Genomic DNA, 20,849 nt, shown 5'->3' on the forward strand with positions numbered 1-20,849 from the left:
GGAGCGTGCTAATCGGTTTGATGTCCCCGCGAAGTTAATTACGAACGAGGAGTCGCAAATCGCGTCCGTTAAATTCGTGTTAATCGACCATTTGATGTTGTAATTACAATATTGTTGAAACCTTTCCTATGTACCCGCGTAGGAACGTAGCCAGACCATCAGAGGAGTTTCAAACTTTGAGAATATCGAACACCTACTTTACCCCTTTCCGTTGATTTCCGTCAATGTATTTCACGGGTATCGTCGAGAAATTGTTGCCGAATCTATGGAAACTCGTGAAATTTACGCATCCAACAGACCAAAAAACACACCGGAATGTCAAACTCAACTGCAAATATAAACTGATCAGAACGTGGAATGCGTTAACGTTTCTGTAAATTTTCCTGTAAAATTTCGTATCATCTGATAATTGAAGTATGGACAACGATGTGAATTTTGAAACACTGAATGGGAAGTGAAATGCGTTCTAAAGTCGTTTAAAAAGCGGCAAGTACGAGAGAATTTTTCAGTCTAATAACTCTTGTTATAAACAAAGTTCAAGTATACTTGAAATAGAATACTGTGTTGTTGTAGAGTGTCATGTAGAAGCAACCGATCGACCAGAGAAGTCTCGTATATTTTCTTCGGAAAAAGGAAATCGACCCACATATACGAACAATCGTTTTAAAAGGGTAGCGAGACCATTTTTTTCTGTAAAATGTTTTATTACTTTTGCAAACAAATTTTACGCTCCGATGCTAATTATAGTAGAACGTAGTTTAATAACAATAAAATATTTAACACATCTGCACGAACGTGCAATTATCGAAAATAATATACCGAATGGAGTCTGGAGACGAGCAACGACGCGACGTGCATAAAATCGCACCGACAAATCACGTTGATACGAAATTCTGGCGAGTGTATTTACTCATTCTTAGAAGGAAAGTCGGTCTGCGTTCGAACGTTCCAAGTAATTGGGCACTATTAGCGCGAATATGTGAATCAACCGTTCGATACGGAAGTATCGGTAGAACGTACGAAGCGACGAAAACGGATCGTGTGTGAAATTAGACATTCACGCGATTTGATTAGATTGGGAATGGATTAATTCGATCAAGTGGAACCTAGGATAGGAGGGTACGAAGTTGGCAACCTCGAGTGGAAATCAAGGGGAAAACCCTTACCATAGGCGTAACGAATGAACAGCGACACCAGCGTGGAAATTTCCACGATCGTGCTTTAAAACGCTGTCGTGTTTATTCGGATGTATGTAAACGCGTTCTCGCTAATTCACCTACCATCTACGGTAAAAGATTTTATTTCTTCTATCACTGAACTGGATGGAATTTTAAGTTGCATCGAAGAACGATCTTTTTAAAGCGTATATTCGTTATTGGGACAATCGATCGATAACGTTAGTAGTAGCGTCATTTTGTAGTTGATATTTATAACAGTGTTTGTATTGCTTAAACGATACAAATTACACGGTAAAGTAAATTGTCGACCAAGTTTTCGAATGGCAATTTTTCGCTAATAGGATTAACGATCAACGCGTATTTTGTTAAACACAGAGCATGACAACTTTCATCGTTGGTTCAGGTTGTTTGTTCGAATTTGAATTTGTTAAAAGGATGTATCAGAGAAACTTGGTTACGCCTATGAAGTCTCAATTCACCCTTCATCATGTAGGGTTTAAGCTAGGTCGTATTTCTACTTAGTCTCGAATAAAGATGGATCGTGGAAAACAGTATCGTCTCGATTCAACAGCCTTGGTGACTCTGCCGTTCATAATTATCAACTATCGATTTAGGCGGTTAAAATTAATCGTCTGGCGACGTGTTATTTTCTCGACTTGATGCTTCAAAAGATATTTTCATCTATCGTACAATTTAATAACTACGATATTAAAAATGAGAAATGCTTTTTTAAAGCAATTTATTAGTCTCAATAAATTCGTCTCTAAGGGAAATAATAGTTGAGATAAATGAATTAAAAATACCAAGGTATCTGACGAAGGTGAATTTACAAAAGCTACACATTTCTAGCTAATTGTAAGTTCATCTCCCGCGACAGATAGTCGGAACCGTAGCTCAAAATGCGGGTAGTTCCGTCGCTTTCCAGAAGGGTCCAAAGTCCAAGATACTAAAGCTACAGTGACACGAGAACTATTATTATCGAGAAACCATTAAGTACTGTGGTTAACCCCGTATTCGCGATGAACACGCATAAGTACGTCTTCCGAGGGCAAATACGCAAAATGTACTTTACCACACTTCATCGTTCGAAATCGTTTGGAATCTTGCACCGCGATATTAATATCCTCGATAACCAGTAAAAATTGCATATCGCGTATTCTGAAACTTTAATTTTACTTCGAAGATGAAAGAATCGGGGGAAACGTAAAATAGAGAGTGAAGTCACGATATTTGTGTGACAGCTTATTATCATATCGAAGAAAACTGACTGCGAATTAATAAAATAAATTCTTCAAATTCTAATACCGACAGTAATTTGCACGAGTTTAAACTTGCTTCTGACTTTTACTTTATTGCTTTATAATATGCATCAAAATGTAAGAAAACCATGTTAGTCATTAGCTAATTAACGGCATATCCGACAATAACATTCGTATAGACTAAAGAGTAAAAGCAAATCGTTTAATTCGCTTTAAAACGGAACAACCAACTTTCCACGCGTAAAAGTCGTACAACTAGAATTTAAAGTTACACATTAGCTCATTATTACAATGGCCATAACGTAATAAATGGTAAAAACTTGTATCATACTAAGTTGCGTTGTGTCTAGCGTGTATGGAACGCGGCAGGAAACACGTACAAGGAAACATTTACACGTCACGAGATGAAACCTATTGCTTGACAAAAGGAAACGGAGATGTCTGTGTTTCTTCGGTTTATATTTCCATTCTACGAAAAACATAGTATAATAGACATATAATAAACATAGATAATAAAGATATAACAATAGCAATATAGCACAATAGCAGAGACAGAGATTCTATAATCTCTAATCTCTATCTATATAAACAGGATAAATATCGTATTGCAGGAATATACGATATGCTAATAATGCGGACAGTAATAACACTATTCGAATTTCGATCAAAAAGAAATACAAAATACGCTGACACATAACCAAAGAAATAACATCGTCGTAACTAACTCGGAAATCACGACATCCCTGACAAAGTACACATGTATATCTTTCTAAGAAAGTTGTTTAAAAGACAGCGAAGCCGAGGATCAGTCGCGTATGCTTACAAAGTGAAAATCGCTTAATATCGAGTGGTACAAAGTGTAGATAGGATGCAAGAACTTTAGCAGCGGTCTTTATAATACTTGTTCTGCAAGCAACAGTCCATTGTTTCGCGGGTAAGCCGTTTTTATTAAACCGGATGATTATTCCGACGTCAAGCATCGCCGATAGACGATCAGAAAAAATCGACAGTTGTTACAGAGAAAGTCATTAAAAACGAGCAAAAGCTTACCTTATCGCATGTCTTCGCCTCCATTCAGTTGTCCAGTTACCAATGACTTTCGACGTCTATTAAACATGATGAGCTTACGTTATAGATAATACTGGAATATCTTGGTTCGTAGCAGGAGATCGTGATACGATGCTTCTTCGCAACCGTTAGCGGGCAACTGAAAGGGCTCCACCGTCTGGAAAATTACTCGCGGTCAGATTTCGTTGTTATATTTTGTCGGCTGCCAATTCATATAATCGGAACGAACCGAGCGAACGAGAAAGTAAATAAATATTGGAGCGATACGAACGACTCACGTAGAAAAAGCGTCCTAAACGTGACGCGCCCGTAATAGCCTCGAATAGAACGCTTTCAGTGATAACAACGCGCCTCTTGGAGTTGACGAATTTTTCGAATATAATAATTACATAGTATCGTTTCTATAGTACACGCTTCGCATAGCCTTAAGTAAATTGTAGAAATCCTTTTCATAAATGCTTCGATAAACTATATTATTTAATAAACAAACTGAATCCTCTTAAACAAAACTCATTCCCGTCGCTTGAATGAAAAATATCATTTACCCTTGTTAATTATTCGTTTATTCACACATCCACTGCAAAATATAATCGCATTAATTTAAACAAAACCTCATGCTTGACGCGAGCGTTACAAAATAATTGATTAAATAGCCAATGTGACTTTAATTAAATTACTACGTTTAACTTGACATAAAAAAATAATAAAAATAAAAGGACGGCTATCTACTATTCTTTAAGATCTATAAACATAATCAAGATTCGTATAGCGAAAATAAAGATACGGTAAATGTTCGTATAAGAGAAATAATCTGTTAATTTCTTACAAAAGAAAAAGAAAAAAAAGGAAATGTTGGTCAGTGCTTGCGCAGACAGTCGATGTGAGAGTTCGATAAGGGAAGTATCGTAGAAATTCCTACTCTTTTACGGCGTAAATCCGATTCGAGATGCAGAAGAAAATATCCTAAGAAACCTTAACCACTCGTTTATGATCTGTAAATCACGGATCGTTTATTATTATAGACTATTTCGAAAGAAACTGAAAGGCTTAAGGTCGAGAAAGGAAAGAAGAGATCGAAGGAAAAATCTCGAAAGAGAGAGAGATAAGATATGAAAAAAAGAAGAGAAACATAGCGAAAGATGACGATGAGGTGAAGAAGAGTTGAATAAAAGAGCGAAAGGAAATAGGAGAATGTACTTTTGTGTGGACTTGTAGGAGTGGAAGGCAACCCTGCGGGCAGCCAATCAAATAAAGTAGTCCGAGGTTGCTTTGCTGGATGCAAATTCGGCCCCCGTGGGCTTTCTGTTTTCCTCTCCTTCCCTTTCTGTCGCTCTCACCAGTTCGCTGCGCTTCTCACCCTCTAACTCTGTTGGAATCTGTACACGGACTTCTGGGACACACGAAAATCCTCTAGCTACCCACCGACACCGACATATTCCCTCTACGTATTGTTCCATCCTGTGAGCTCTTTTCAATCTCGATCCACGAGAAAGCATTCTGCTCGCTTTTCCTCCCAACTCGATACACACGGCTTCTATAAACAACGGTTCTAAAAAGTGATAATTTTACAGATGTTTAATCTACTGCGAAGATGTAATATCGTTAACAAAATCTCGAACTATCGAAATTGAAATGAAATTTGTACGATGTAAATACGATGTAAACTCCGTTTATTTTTCGAAAGTTCGTTTACCATTTGTGATAGAATTTTTGTTCTTTGCGAATATATCTGAATTTCATATAAATTTCAAATCGTTATACTGCTTGAAATAATTAAGAGGTTTCGCTTCCATCCCTCCGTCTGTTTATAAGTTCATTAAAATTCATAGAATTAAGATTTGGTATTTGTACAATGGAATTTATACCGTGAATGGTTAAAAGCCAATAAAACTTAACGTAATTATTATAATTAAAGGCCGTACATATTAAATTAAGAAATATAATATAGAAATATAATATAATAAGAAAGAATTTTAAAAAATACGCGTACGCTAACACAACCTAAGTACAAGTTGTAGTATTTCATTAATTTGTAATGAGTGATACATCAAGGTGTTCAACGATCGAAGAAAATCTTAGCGACATCTGCTTAATTCTATGCACGAAATCCAAGCGACTAACGGAGTACGAAGATGCTATATCGATCGAACCCGTGTATCTCCCCGAGTCTGTAACTTCCTTGACCAAGGTGTGTCTGTGTATAGATCGTAGTGGTCGTGCAAGAACACAGCGAACAAACCCGAGAAGGAATCGAATCACGAGTCTCGTTCCTAATTATGCCGTAATGAAAATAAATCGTTACATTTGTACGACTGTCGTGTTCCTTTAGACATTTTCGCGAGATCATTCTCCCCCTTCGTTTCACCCTTTTTCCATCGGCGAGGAAAGGATTCTCTCTTCCTACCGGGAACTTCCTGATCGTCTTCTTCGGCTTCCGCTACGCCACCTGTTTGATTCTCTCCAAGGTACACTCGCTATCTATTTGTCTATTTCGGCATTTCCACGCTTCTTCCCTCCCCATCCGGAAGTCCGCGACTTCGACAGGATTCAACTTCCAGCTAGTAGTTGGCTCACCCCGTCGCTGTCTCGCTTGAACAATCAATTCCAATTTCACGGGAATCTCTTTTAAATCTTGCATTTTCCGTGTTTCGCCCCGGGACCGTCGCGTCGTCTGAGGCTTCCTCCGTGGCCAGAGGTATCCGACAAAGAGAACGATACAAACTGGCTGGAGCGATCATCTGCATCAGTGTTTCCCAACCTTTATCAAGTCATCTCACTGACTTTTTATGATAGGACAGATAATTCGTAATCTTAGCTCGAATTCTTATAGAAAGGCATTTTTAATAGTCTGATCAAATAATTAAAATAATGTAAGACGTTTAATATACAGAGCGTGACAGGGCGCGTGTTACAACCAAATATTTTTACATGTGAAGCCTCGCTCTTGAGAAAGTCCATGTCAAATACTACTGGATTAAATACATTCAGAGAGAAGATCTGGATTTAGGTACGACCACACTAAATTGCAACACCTTTACGTTTATTTGTAATATATCAGTAAGAGCAGCAGTATTATAATTATAATAGTAATAATTATAGCGCAATAGCTATTATGTACAACCAAACAAAAAACAAATTCTTATGTCGTAAGTTTAGGAAAATATTTTACATAGACGTATCGAATTTAAAACCGCTTAAAACGATGAACGACATACATGTTCCCCCTTTTTTGTCTTTTTACTTTACAATCCCCTTAGAACATCTTTCGTCGTCCTTTATACGGAAATGTACAGTGCTCGAACGCCACGAACACATCCTTTTTCTTCCATGATAAATTTACATATACACGATAGAAGAACGTTTATAGTAAAGAATAAATATATGTATATATGTGCACTAAGTATCTCTTAACAAGTTCTGTCACCAATTAATCCTTACATATTATGACCACTATCGGTTAAAATTGATTGCTCGAAAAATCCGTGTTTGATCCTCATACCCACGCTAAAAAATCATGCTCATTCACGTCAGAAACACTTGTCGAATTAATTAGAAAGAAGACAAAATAAAAGAAAAATTTATTATCTAATACACGCGACACAAGGTACCTGCGATCGCTACAACAACGTTTCATGTCGGATGTATGGTACAATAAGGTTCCTTTCACGCTGACCAGCCATTGTAAGCTTTTTCAAATAACAACGCGACAACATGGAAACTTTGCATCGACAAAGTAGAAGATATTTTCACTGACGTTCTTATTAATCTACACTCCTTTTTGTTCATTTCGTGTTCCCTTAATCATAAACTTGTGTATAACGTTACAGTACGTAAAAGAATGTTAATGTTTCGCACGACACCGACACATATCTAGCGTACTACAATCCCCTTAATTAACTAAGACCTAAAGATAACGATATTGGAGAACTTGCTGGGAGATACGAATTGCTTCTGACTTCGCTCTGTACAACGGCGTTATCCGTGGAGAGATTCGAAACGTTTTTTCTATAGATTACCAGAAATCACAGATCGATCGAATGAAATTTCGACGAAAACCAAATCATCGATGGTTCCTCGAGTTTAATATACAAACGTGCGAAGCTCAGAAAGAAAGTGGATGCAGGAATGAGTCTTTGACTCGTTGAAAGTCGTAAGTAAGGTCATAACGAAAATTTCAGCGATTCATCTCGCGAGATACACGGCGAAAAATTTGAATCCTGTTTCCACTAGTTTGTCCATTGTTCAGCGTACTACGATCAACATTCGTCCAGGAAGAAGAAATCTCTTTTTACGTATCGCGAAACAGGCGAACAAAGGAAAGGAAGGAATATTCACCGAAGGCACTCCAACTTGTTGCGCCCAGGAACTGTAGTCTCGCTATTCTCGCGATGTCGTTAGATACATATAATCGTCGTCACCCGAGAAAAAGAACAATAAATAAAAATCGTATGTTTCACATTCAATCAATCGAATACTACAAACTCTATCCCCTCATCTTTTAAAATTTTCAATGCGAATGACATTACACGAATCCTCCATGATGCAAGTATCTACGATACAAGAAGGTGCGTATACGCGTATACTCGCGGCAACGGAAAGACTCGTTTTTCCTTCAGATCTCGATAAAAAATCCTATTTTATTCATTTATATTTTCATGATCTATTATTCCTTTTCTCTGTGCTCTTCATATTCCACACATGTTATAATAATAAAATCTGGAATTTGTTTCTCGCGCTTCCTTTTTTTCGCTTTCCTCTATGACCTCGGGGACACAATATGTAACTGCATACGCTAACCTTCCAGTAGAGGGAATATAAATATATTTCGCAAGATCTGGCCCTATACCATGACAAGATTCAGTCACTAGTTATCCCGTTTCACGTCTCGGTCCTCCAATCCCTAGTTACTCGTTAAAACCTAACACCTGACCACCAACTGGCGTCAAACTACTCTCTCTGTGCTCTCACCCCTCCCTTCCCTTCTCTCTCTCTCTCTCTCTCTCTCTCTCTCTCTCTCTCTCTCTCTCTCTCTCCCTCTCCCTCTCCTCCATCTATCTATCTTTCTATCTTTCTATCTATGTATCTATTTCTCTCTATCTCTGACTGGAGGATGAGCCTTTTTTCAAGATACTTGGATATCGAACTGTTCAAAAATAGACGTATTATTCCGGTCATATATGGTCCATGTTGAACGATACGATCTCTCCTCCTCGATTCCAATTGTCAGCAAACCTCGAGGTCTTCGGTTCCAAGACGATCTATTCGCAGATGCTGCCGCGCTGAAATGACAACCTCTTCTCCTGGACTATTCTGACTATGCAACTGGCATGGCTCGAGGCGTTTTAACGTTTCTCTACTTGTCCTGACAGGATGTCGTTTCCTTACGCGTCGTCTCTGTAGCCTCGATCACCTCGAACCCTTCCGATGTAGAGGTATCGGTGGATGATCCATTGTCTCCGATCTTCGAGGAGGAAGCAGCGTTCCTAGATACTCCCACTTCCTCTATTTTCGGTTGCGTCCTCGCTTCCGCGCTAGTGTTCGAAGCTGTTGACTCCGTGAGATTCTCTGTCGCTAAGATTCAAAGCAATGTTCAGCAGATCCCGGTGTAACGATACGGGGAGAAGCGACGCACACAAAAAGCCATGGGAAGATTGGAAAACGAAATTAAGTGAGTAATTGGCAGGCAGTAGAACCGTGACGAGCTGGGATCAAGATGAATGGAAAAACACGGTGATATATTTAAGTAAGCGTGGCAGCGGGCGTGAAACATTCGTGACATGTTAGATCTAATTAACCCTTTGAGTATTTGTGTCCTGAATAATCTGAACATGAATATATTTCCTATAAACGATGCAAGATTTGCCATGATCGTTAGTACCAGTATGATGGTTTATGTGAACGATATACATATATATAACTTAAAAATTGTTCTTTTATGGAAGACCTAAGTATTTGGTCATGAATTGTCATGCCTCCTGTGTTGCCATTGTGCGTAAAATTTTATAGCATACGAATAGGTTTTCTATAAACATGATCTACTAATGCATAGTTAGAAAGAATTAAAATTTGATCAACAGATAACGTGCTGATAATTGGTATCGTTTGTTCGTTTCACATAATTGGATATTCGTTCAAGTTAGTATTCGAATTGATCAATACCTTACTAAGGTAGGAATTATTCGTTTTATTCGTACCTTTGCTTATACTTTCATTATCGAGGTATCAGTTTATTTACGTAAATCAGATAGAATTAAGAGAGACGCATGGGTACGAAAATAAATGAATAACGAAGAAGATAAAAAAATATTTTGTCGTTCTATGTGAGCGTATCAAAGAGCAGCGTTATCCGACTATGATAATGAGCGAGTTGTAAAAACAAACATCCAACTACAAAGTGTCTTTTATGAAAATTAATATTACATGGCAGATTAATGAAATGTGACCAAGGTATTCTTACGAATTCACACTCATTCGATAAAATCATTCTCAGCTAGGATTCGGAAACAAAAATAGGTATTTTTGTTCCATAAAAATCATTATATCGGTAATTTTAATATAATTTAATGGAAAAATTAGGGAAGAATCGAAATACGTATAACTGTTCGTTTTTGATAGAAGAGAAGGAAGATAAGAACCACTTTGTAATCTAAAGTCGCATCTAAAGTAGCTAGCTTGATAATCGTTTTCCCTTATATCTTGCTTTATTTTATTATTATTTATTATATATTATATAATATATAATATATATTATATATTACACACTATATATTATGTATTATGTATTATGTATTATGTACTATGTATCATATATTATATATATCATATTATATATTATACATATATTATTAATCACAGTGACTGCAAAATATTCTACCATATTCATTATTTCATGACGAATTATTTCTAACAGAAATATACAAATTATATAAGTACAAATACTATTCTATGTATCCATTTTACTCGTTGAGAGAATTATGGGCTGCTCGAATCACGGAGAAATACGATAAATAGAATTAAAAGAGGGAAAACTAATTAGTGCAAAGCGTCAGTGCGAATTGGTACATGATCATAAGGTATCGTATGCTGAATGATACAAACGATTCCAGAAGTGACAACTATCTGTAGCAGGAGCTACAAAACGCACTTTCAACATTGTATAATGTTTCAAACCGCTTAGTTTTAGCAGTGTACATGCATGCGTTAATCACACAATCTCGGAACAACAAATAAAAATCAAAGCTTGTGTGTGAAAAGTCAAGGTGAGGAACTATGTAAGTGGTAGAATTAATGGAAATACGTTTTCTGTTTTTATCGAAAATGTCCGCTTCTGCGCTTACATGGTTTGCCATTTCGACTCGTACATTACAAAGGAATACAAAATGATATATGCAAATTATCGTCTACTTCTACCTTCGTTATTTACCTTTGTTATTTTGTTCTTCGGTGGACGAAGGGGTTACTATTGTGACTTCGACTCGTTTCTCCAAATGAACAACGGAAGCGGTCGAATTCGACTCAGCTGACGATGGACTGTTCGATGATGTTTCTTGTGTCGGTTCAGGTTCTGTGACACCTGCTGACTCTCGTGCCGATGAAGGTTCAGGTGTTGGTTCTGTGCTAGTCAGTGCCCGATTTAAATTAGGCGAAGGCTGTTCCGGTGAAGGGTCAGCCATGCCAGGCTGTGCATGATTGCGGAACAGGAGATGCTGTAATTGAGCCTGCTGTAGGATCACGGGCAGCTCGTAGTGATGGAAGAAGTATAGCATCGAGTGCTAAAATTGGTAACAGAAACGTGGATAAATAAACTGATTACTTTTTACTCAGCTTTTTTTAATAACTTTCTGTGAAAGGACTACATAAAGGCTGACTCTGTAATAACCCTATAATAACTGACTCTAATTGTATGTCTCCAAGTCCCGACCAAAAAATCGAGATGATAATTTAAAAAGTCTTAGAAAGACTAAGAGATTTCTTCAAACGGTAAACGGTGTCCATTTTTCCAACTGGAATTTCGTTTTCAATAATCGATTAATAAGCAAATTTAACATCATTGATTTGATGGTGTATTAAAACTACGATATTTAGTTTGTGAATTTGTGGCGGTCACTATCGATAGTGTTAGATGGAATATAGGTACGAGATACACGGCCTCGTGATATCGGCTGTTCAACGAAGTACACGCATGTGTGTGTCGCTCCTGCCCAACAAATTTATATGGAAATTCACCAAATTTGTTCTATACCGTTTCTCTCGTTCTCTCCGTGCTCTTCGAAAGCTTTGCGTCATCCATCTCTCTTTATCCCTCTTCGTCATGCTTCCGAACTCACCGCCTATCGCAATACCCTCATTCAACTGTAGTTACAAACATTCCACGCGTGTATATGGGGTATAAATAATTTCGCTGTTACCGTAGAACAAATACGAAAATTTTTACTGATACAATGAAGCAAGATTGGCCATTTTTACTCCATCGAAATTCACCCTCCGTTGCTAACATTGGCGAAACTTAATTGGCCGAAATTGGCACAAAAATGAGAAAGTACGCAATAATTATTGTCTCTTGAACATGGTAAATGATATCAAAATTCTATGATGCATTCGAACATCTTTCTACAAAATATCTGACAACAGTTACATTTGTCATCGTAATTCATCATAATTTATATTATAACAAATTGCTACATTTTCTGAAATGTTTGTCGGTAGAATATATTTAGAACATCTGTTATACACGACTGTTATGCAGGTAACAAGAAAGAAAGAAACCTTAAGGTTAGTTCTATTATCTACCTTGTACTACACTTTGGAATACTACGCTTTTATCCTACCCAATGATACCCATTTTCAGTTGAATGACCGATTCCATAAGTCACGTTGGTCAAGATAACACGTCATGTTAATCAAGATCCGATTAAATATTTACAAAGATTACTGATAACTTAGAAACAATAAAGTTTCAAGTATCTATTACCAAAGATGGTAATGCAGTCTTTACAGTACTAAAGATCATTTTATGTGGATATCGCTCTGATCATTGAAATTTTTCAAAAAAATGTTTGTCAATTTATGGAATACCAGTCGCGGATTAACCCATAATTAACAAAGGACAAAGACAAATGTTCTCTCGATCTTTCATTTTCGCATATTCTCGACGAATTATCGAAACGATATTGATCGATACGTTCACGTTCGGAGTGACATACAAATGTAGCCAAGATTCTTCGAAGTGGCCCAAATTGAAGATCCAAAAAGAAGCAACGTCGAAATGAAACGCGTAAACCGATAACTTAAGAGATACGAAACGGTAGAAGAAAAGAACGAGAGAAAAGAAGGGGAAACCGGAGAAAGAAAAGAATTGGAAGAATGAGACAAACGCGGAGAAGTTGAATATGGAAAATAGATATCTCGAGACATCGGGCACCTGTCATCGACATGAAGGAAATGGTATCCACGGTGATTCGTCCGATATAACGAAACGAATTTGCATCGTTTCAGAAAAAAGAACACGTCTACGCGAGTGATAGAGTTCGACCGAGGCAGCTGCCATCGGTTAGGTTCGAGGAAAAAGGATGACCAGGATAAAACGATAGCTAGAGTGAAACAGGTTACCGAGGAAACCGGATTTTCGTTTCCTGGATAATCAACGCCGATGACATCGATATCGACCAGCATATAATCACGCCGCGGGGCTAATCGCCCCGATTTTCTCACCTATATAGAAAAGAAGCGAATGGTTGGATGAGTGAGGATGAGGATAAGAGAGAGAGGGGGGGGAGAGAATAAGCGAGAGCGAGGTAGGAGTCAAAACGATTCGGTTTAACCGATCATGTCTTGTTGCCCGGCGGGTTTTCGAATTTTCCTGTGGTCTAGCTTCTATTCATAAACTCGTTCCGGGGAAATAATTGCCGATCATTGCTTGGTCGGCTGGTTGCTCTTGTTAACGAGCACCGCTTAACTATCGGCTGATATTAATCGCGACTAGGACAGGAGTAAGTAACTTAATTTCAGCGCTCGAGGAATATTATCAAAATTCGCGATAGTTAAATCACCTGATGGTTAACCGGTCATTGAATATAACCCAAGATGAATACGAAAATCCTCAAGAACAATATCGCTTCTGGAAAAGTAATTTTTGAAATGGTAAGATAGGTATGTATTCGTCTAAAATAGTATTAGATATACAGCGTATGTGATTTAAATAGTTTAATATTTTACATTAAACTACCTCCATCGAATCAAGCGATATTCGTACGAAAATTTGTTTGCATTTTTTCATAGAGGTATTGTTAAATTAAATATGTTGCAGATAAAGAAACTAAAACTTTGAAATACTTTCACGTTAGATTTAATCATCGATTTATTTCCAGATTAGATTTAATTATTGGCTATAAAGTGAAACAAAAGCTATTAAGAAATGACGAATACTTTTTTTTCTTTTTTCTTCTTCTTTTTTTTGGATTGGATTTGATTTTTATCCTATTGACGTAGTCTCGTTATTCATTTCAGATAACTACTTGATTATGTATTGCTTTTAAATGTACTAATTTTGGGCTTTTCTAAACCACTCAACAAAACAAAAAATATTTGAATGCGTTATAATTTGTTTCACATAATTTTTCATAAAACGAGATTTCTTTATTATTTAGTTAAAAATATTTAATTATACATCAAACTAAATACGATCGACTTACCATTACGTATATCAACCATATTATTTTCTTCTAAAAATATTCATTTATCCGCGGAAATTCGCGATCTGCTCGAGATTATTACGAATTCCACCGTACTTTTAATACGCGATGGTGTCATAAAATGAATATTCCTTTTGTGAGCATATAACAGTCGAATCTGTTATTCATTCGTATCTTTTATCGGCTAATTAGCCGCTCCATTGCACTTTAATGGTATTTAATTTTTCCACGCAAAATATATATACAGTACATACCGAACGCAATTATTAACGTAACAGCTAGCTATTGTAACGCCATTAGAGTAATAACTGTTAATACGCCCATCGCGATGATCTAATTATGATTCATTGCATTATCAAAATACGCTATCGAATCAGATTACCTAGGATATAATTGTTGTACTGAAAAATTTACTTTTTTGAAAATTTGTCAATTTCATTTACGAAAACGAAATGTTTACGACTACATAGTTAGTCTTTCTCATTTAACGATAAAATAACGAAAGGAAATCAATTATCAAGGTATGCTATATCGTTCATTTAATTTAAAATTTCTTCAGTAAACTTGAAATTTACAGTCAACAATTAAGACGATTACGGATGACTTACAGATACGATGCGAAGTAAATACTCATTCGTAGAAAGACATGACGAAATATTGAGTTATATCATACATTTGAAAAAAATTGGAAAACATTTGTATTCGTGTTAAGTCCGCTCTTTATCAGATCTCCAAGAAACAGTAATTTCGAGGTGATAATGACAATTTCATCATCCATTGTTCTTATGGACTAATCTAATCAAACGGAACGAAACATACTCATTGCAGAGACTTAATTTTAGTCTCTTAATCGAAGATATGATCTCTTTTTCTGGCGAAAGACAACATGATGTCTTATGATACGATTGAATATGTAGATTAGATATATAACTAAATACATTTAATAACAAATTAATTTTGTATTATTAACGTATATCGATATAGAACTAATCAGTTCATTATTACAACAGGTATTGTTTTCGCAAAATATTATCACGCTAGATGCAAGAAAAATTATAAATAACATCCGTGGGGATAAATAGGATTACGAATATCTGAAAATTTTCAAGAGTAAATGGACTCGATTCTGAACGTTATAAAGATGTATGTACAATGTATTCGGAGAGAGAGAAAGAGAGAGACAGACAGACAGAGAGAAGGAGAGAGAAAACTAAAGCAAAGGAGAAAACTAGAACTGAATGGTATTTATGCCCGCTCACTGAAATCCTAAGTTGGCATTAAATTATTCTCATTGATTGAACTGTCAGGTGCATTGTCCTGGTCGCGTTTACGTAACTTAAGTTTGAGCGATGGCAGGGTCTAGACTGCAAAGCAATGGCTCTTCATTCGCTATCGTTACTGTCAATAGCAGAACTTTCACCAGAAGCCACTGGAATTCCTTGTAAAATATTCGTCCTTCGTTTTATATCGTTCGAACTGACGGAAATCAATCCCCGAACACCTAATTATTAAATCTACCGCGAAAAGAACTCGGCAATATAGCTCACTATACGCTGTGGACCACGACTCTTCTGGATTGCACAACACCTCTTTTAATTTCTAACGAAAATTTCTATGTTGTATTTTCATTTAGATATTATAACAACGATTCAAAGTTTTAATCAACTTTGCATAAAATCTGTCTCTAGATAAAACATGAATGTGAAAAAATGTAATCAAAATTTTTTTCATTTGATTACACTTATTTGAGCCACAATTAGTCTTTCTCGTCCATCAAAACGAATCCACCCTGTAACGTTCCTCGTCATTACGGTTCTCATCGATTTAATTCAGCCGGCTTCAAGCGTCCAATCGAACGAGCTCTCGACCGCACAAGAGAGAAAACATATTTTCACGCACGACGAACATCCGGGGCTAAGCAATTTGAAAGGCAAACACATTTGCAGCCCTCTTGAGAAATTCACGATCGATGTCAGAAAGGAGTGATCGATCGGTAGGCGGTAGACGCCAAAGGGGAAAAGTACTCCGTGACATAATTTCTAAACGCGTGTGCTCATTGTTTGCGCAGAGTTCTTTGATAACCACCTCGAACGACCACCACTGTTAAATTCGCCAGGAACATATTTATTCGGCCGAGTGTTTCTCAAGTAGGTCGCAAAGTATTCTTGATTAATGCGCAGGTTTTCAGTACTAACGAGAACAAGTGTTCTTGCGCTTTCTACTTGTATTCCTGTTGGAACCGCTTACGATTATTTTACCATCCACGACGACTGCTCGTTTGCGTCTTAATCCGGAAACATTTTACCCAAGTACACGCAATGCTAGACTTTGAGATATTCTCATATTTTTCTCTTGTTAAATCGGTATATTTTAGAACTGTTTAACTAAATCTACTTTCTTTTAAAAAATTATTAACAACGTCTAATAAACGTAAGTCTCTGGTATCGTATCCTTTCTTTGCGCTATTTAATTGTTAAGCAAGGGTACTAAAGATATACTACTAAAAATGACAGAGTTACGAAGAAATGAAAAATATTATTTGCCTAAAAGTGTGTCTTGAGCGACGATATCAGTTGAATCATAAAATAACAATAATAATAGTGTTTATTTGTAATTAACGGGTAAGAAAGCTTGTAGTTACATGTTACTACAATTGGTGATTAATGATTGCGGACCGTGTTGCAAGCTGATAGTTTGATAAAACCTAAAGATTTACAAAACAAGTCAATAATATTACAAAACTGGTTAGCAATTATGCATACATAATTATGCATACATAATATTTAACAATTTGAGGTAATAGTTGGATAGGGTTCGGATTTAAAGAAAGTAGAGAAATGTAGAAGTTTACTTCGTATAAGATATTAGGGAAGATGATTATGTTATGGTGCGTCGCTGCTCAACGGTCAATAACTCCAAACGCGATTGAATAGTTCCGTAATCATGACAATACTAAGACATAGGTGTATTAGTTAAAATATGAGGCGAACCTAAGAAACTTGGCTTATACTGATTCTAATTGGATAATTTGATTTTTATATTAAAGAGATTAAATAACAGAAACGTGTTCAAGATGAGGACGAACTAAAGAATTATAGAGCACGGCGTACATAGTGCAGAAATATTGGGAAAAAATTTAGCGGTACGATAAATAAAGCCAAGTGTTTTGTATGAGGTATGAATTACAATACTTGTTAGCAGTGAGCTTGAAAAGAAAGGTTGTTAGAAAAGAATATTCCACGATCACGGATGTGGTTGACAATGGATAGATAGAGGCGAGTTTACGATTGAAGTGAATTATATTGCGTTTGGAATTGTTAATTTCTAATCTGTTTCTGGGGCATTATTGAGTAAATCTATCAAGATCCCTCTACAGGATAGTTACATCTTTCACACACGCAATTACTCGATAAATCTTGAGGTCGTCGACAAAAAGTAACATTTTGTTGTGCAAGAAGACAGAAGAAATACCATTTATAAAGAGGATAAAAATTAACGGACCAAAGTGGGATCCCTGAGGGACACCTAAGAGAACAGCAATTGCCTTCGAGTAGTATTCATTAAATTTAACAATTTGAAGCCTGTTAGCGAGGTAACTATACTGTATAACTAGGATAGGTTAACATTGAAGCCAAGGGATTTAAGTTCTAAAATAAGAGTGACATGGCTAGCAGAGTCAAAGGCTTTACATAAACCAGTATAGATCGAATTTGAGGTGAAATGTTGAACCAGAGACAAAGTCATGTTTTGTTTGTCAATTATTAAATTTTTAAGATACAGTGGGACGTGATTAATAAATTTCGGTTGCCTTTTATGGTCTTCATCTAAACATTGATTGATTGATATTATAAGAATGAGAATTTAAAACAAAATAGCATTACAGTAGAAATTTGTATTACAACATGTAAATATTTACTTTCATAATTTTTGCTCTGTGAATATTATTTCGTAGATGTCTACTCTCCATAGTTACCAAACAATATAATATGCAAGAAAATTCTTACACCAACGATTTATCAAAAAAGATACTTACCTGTATGAAAAGCCAAGATGTAACAAGGGCCAAGCTGCTGTACTGCCCATTAAATCGGTAATGATATGCGTAGAAGGAGAAGTGATAGAGGTAAAAAAATCTGAAACAAAAATTATTTCGTTTATAAGAAGAAAGCATGCGGTTTTACTTTTATGTATTATATCGTATTTCTATCAACACCAATGTTATTTAACAGATTATATAATTCCCCGATAATCACAATATAGCGGTATCCGTGCAACAACATGGAGGCTTTATCGATCAAATCATATCAGGTTCCTACCTATTGAAATATCAAGGCTGGCGCGTTATCTGGGACGTCATTACTATGACTGGAAAATTATAAGTAATGCCACGTTTACAATTTTTCTCGTGATTAAATTTTTATATATAAAACTAAACGAAAATTCCATCCGAAATTAAAATACGAAATAACAGTTTCTAATAACAACATAGCAATATATCATTTACAACATCGCCGTTTAGATAACAGAAACTGATAGCACATTTGAAACAATAACGATTTACTTAATAATAGTGATACTCAGTGAAGAATGATTGCGGAAAATATTTAATAATCAGATTTAATACATATATTATTCGTAATCGTTGCAGTTACAGTAGAGCAGAAATATTGTAAAAACACGTAAAGATAGCTACGTAGTAATGTTACTAGCTATTAAATAATAACCAACTATTTATTGTAATTTATCGAAACGTTTTTGTATCGTTATAAACAGGTTATTTCGTTTACTAACGTCCATGGGGTAATAAAATATTTTTAAACCGGCGAAACTTTCCGATTTCGCGTCTTGAAAAATCATAAAGTTCTTTCTCATCGCGTCAAGAATTAATCCACCTCTAGTTTATGGTAAATAAAACACAGAAACATTTTATCTCTTAATCTTCTTCTAACTTAATTACTTGTTACGGTATTTCGTGCTACCGCGTTCGATGAACAAAGTCGCAAAGGTTTTTCTTCATAATGGTTGCTTGCAACTGTCCGAAACAAGATTTTAATTTGTTTGTTGAAAAATTTACACAGTAACTAGCAATTTATAAATTCATTATTAGAGCAATTAACTTACTTTACTAACTCAAAGAACGTTCCATTTATTTCTTACCTCTTAGTAAAGAATGAGAACCACTGATCCATAGAATATTGAAAGTTTTTTCGTGCCAAATTTCGTGTTTTCCTCAATGATCATAAAAAGGACGTAGGATGACTTTTTTTACTTTCCGCCTCATCTTACGGTGGCCCTCGAGGTGATATGGGAGGGGTTGTAATCAAGTGATTTTTACGAGTAGCTGTTACGGGGTAGCCAATATTTGCGGTTCAGGGTGGAGTTCAGAGTGCAACGCCAACCTTAAGTGAGGAAAAGCTGGCACGCGAGGAAAATACCAAGAAAAATGGTTATCGTATACACCCTCGATAAATAATCTGACTAATTTCCTAACATTTATGCTGAAAATTTCTTTAACTTTCCGTAGCGCACCGTGCTAACCCATAAAATTTCTAGTAAATCTACGGAGATCGCGATCCCAAAAATTTCGTTACAGATGGTGGTGTATCTGCTGACTAATTTACGCGATGCAACGCCATTTTTGCATGACATTTCCTTTCCCGTTAACAAGTTATAAAACGTATAGGAAATATCGAACGTTTACGATATCTTCCAAGTTTAACGAAAATGACATGTGTCATTAATACTTGACAAGCGATACGCAGAAATGTTTATTATATTCAACCGATTATCATTATGCCTCGGGTGTGTATTCATGAAAACTTTATGATGAATTTAATCCTGAAGTAACTAATTTTACATATTAATGATAACGTGATAACCACGTTGTAGCGAAGTTGTTGCATAATTATATTTGACGTTCTGTATGAATATTAAATATATTCAGTTTAAATAGTTATAATTAATCATATGCAACGTACCGGAGACTTAGGAAAATAGACTACAACGCGAAAATGCTACGAGCAAATATCCTTAAACTATCGGCCGCTAAATTTCATATTATCATTTATAAATATAAAATAATCAACGGTATAAAAGAGAAGCAAGAATACAATATCAAGCCGATGTTATCATTGACTTTGCCATTGATGATAACAGATTAAACTTTACACATGTTTGGAATACGTTGATAGTTGTTACTTAAACAACGACTATTTGTCCATAAACGATTTCATCTCAACGTACAACTCTGCCAAAATCTTACATCGTGCGAATTTATGTACGTCAAGCAACGTTCCAAAAGCGTTCTGCATTACGTTTTACGATGCTGTCAGTCGTAAAATACAGTTTAGGGGTCCGGTCCATTCCGATTTTCGGTTTAGTACGCAAGTTACACGAACATCTAGTACATCGAGATAATCAGACCAAGAATATGTAACCTAGATCACACGACATAACAGGTGCAAACCTTTATAGTTTTCTTTAGTATATTATTCTGCAGAAGCAATGAAATATTTACAGAAATTGATTTCATTTCCCCAAGTATATTTGTTGAAAAAGTAATATTTTTGGATATATCAAACAGAGTGATAGTTTAGTAACGGATATAGAAAGAATAACATGTTTATTATTATTTTAATAATAAATTTATCTCT

The 20,849-nt window shown here is 36.0% G+C and overlaps 1 protein-coding gene across 6 annotated transcripts in view; it reads right to left on the reverse strand.

The window, feature by feature from the left end:
• LOC117164964 (membralin) overlaps positions 1-20,849 on the reverse strand; it is a 161,625-nt gene that overhangs the window by 89,807 nt on the left and 50,969 nt on the right. For 2 of the 6 annotated variants that reach the window (XM_033348406.2, XM_033348404.2), the window contains exons 11-13: positions 18,230-18,329; positions 10,929-11,277; positions 6,525-9,076 (exon numbers count right to left, since the gene is read on the reverse strand). In XM_033348406.2, the coding sequence (XP_033204297.2) occupies positions 8,859-9,076; positions 10,929-11,277; positions 18,230-18,329 (667 nt within the window). In that variant the 3' untranslated portion in view covers positions 6,525-8,858. Of the gene's footprint in view, positions 1-3,487; positions 3,663-6,524; positions 9,077-10,928; positions 11,278-18,229; positions 18,330-20,849 lie in introns of those variants that run through there. The other 4 variants (XR_013059633.1, XR_013059634.1, XM_076623007.1 and 1 more) reach the window with 2 other exon arrangements.

The sequence above is a fragment of the Bombus vancouverensis genome, chromosome 12 (assembly GCF_051014615.1).
Source record: "Bombus vancouverensis nearcticus chromosome 12, iyBomVanc1_principal, whole genome shotgun sequence".
Lineage (NCBI taxonomy): Eukaryota > Metazoa > Arthropoda > Insecta > Hymenoptera > Apidae > Bombus > Bombus vancouverensis.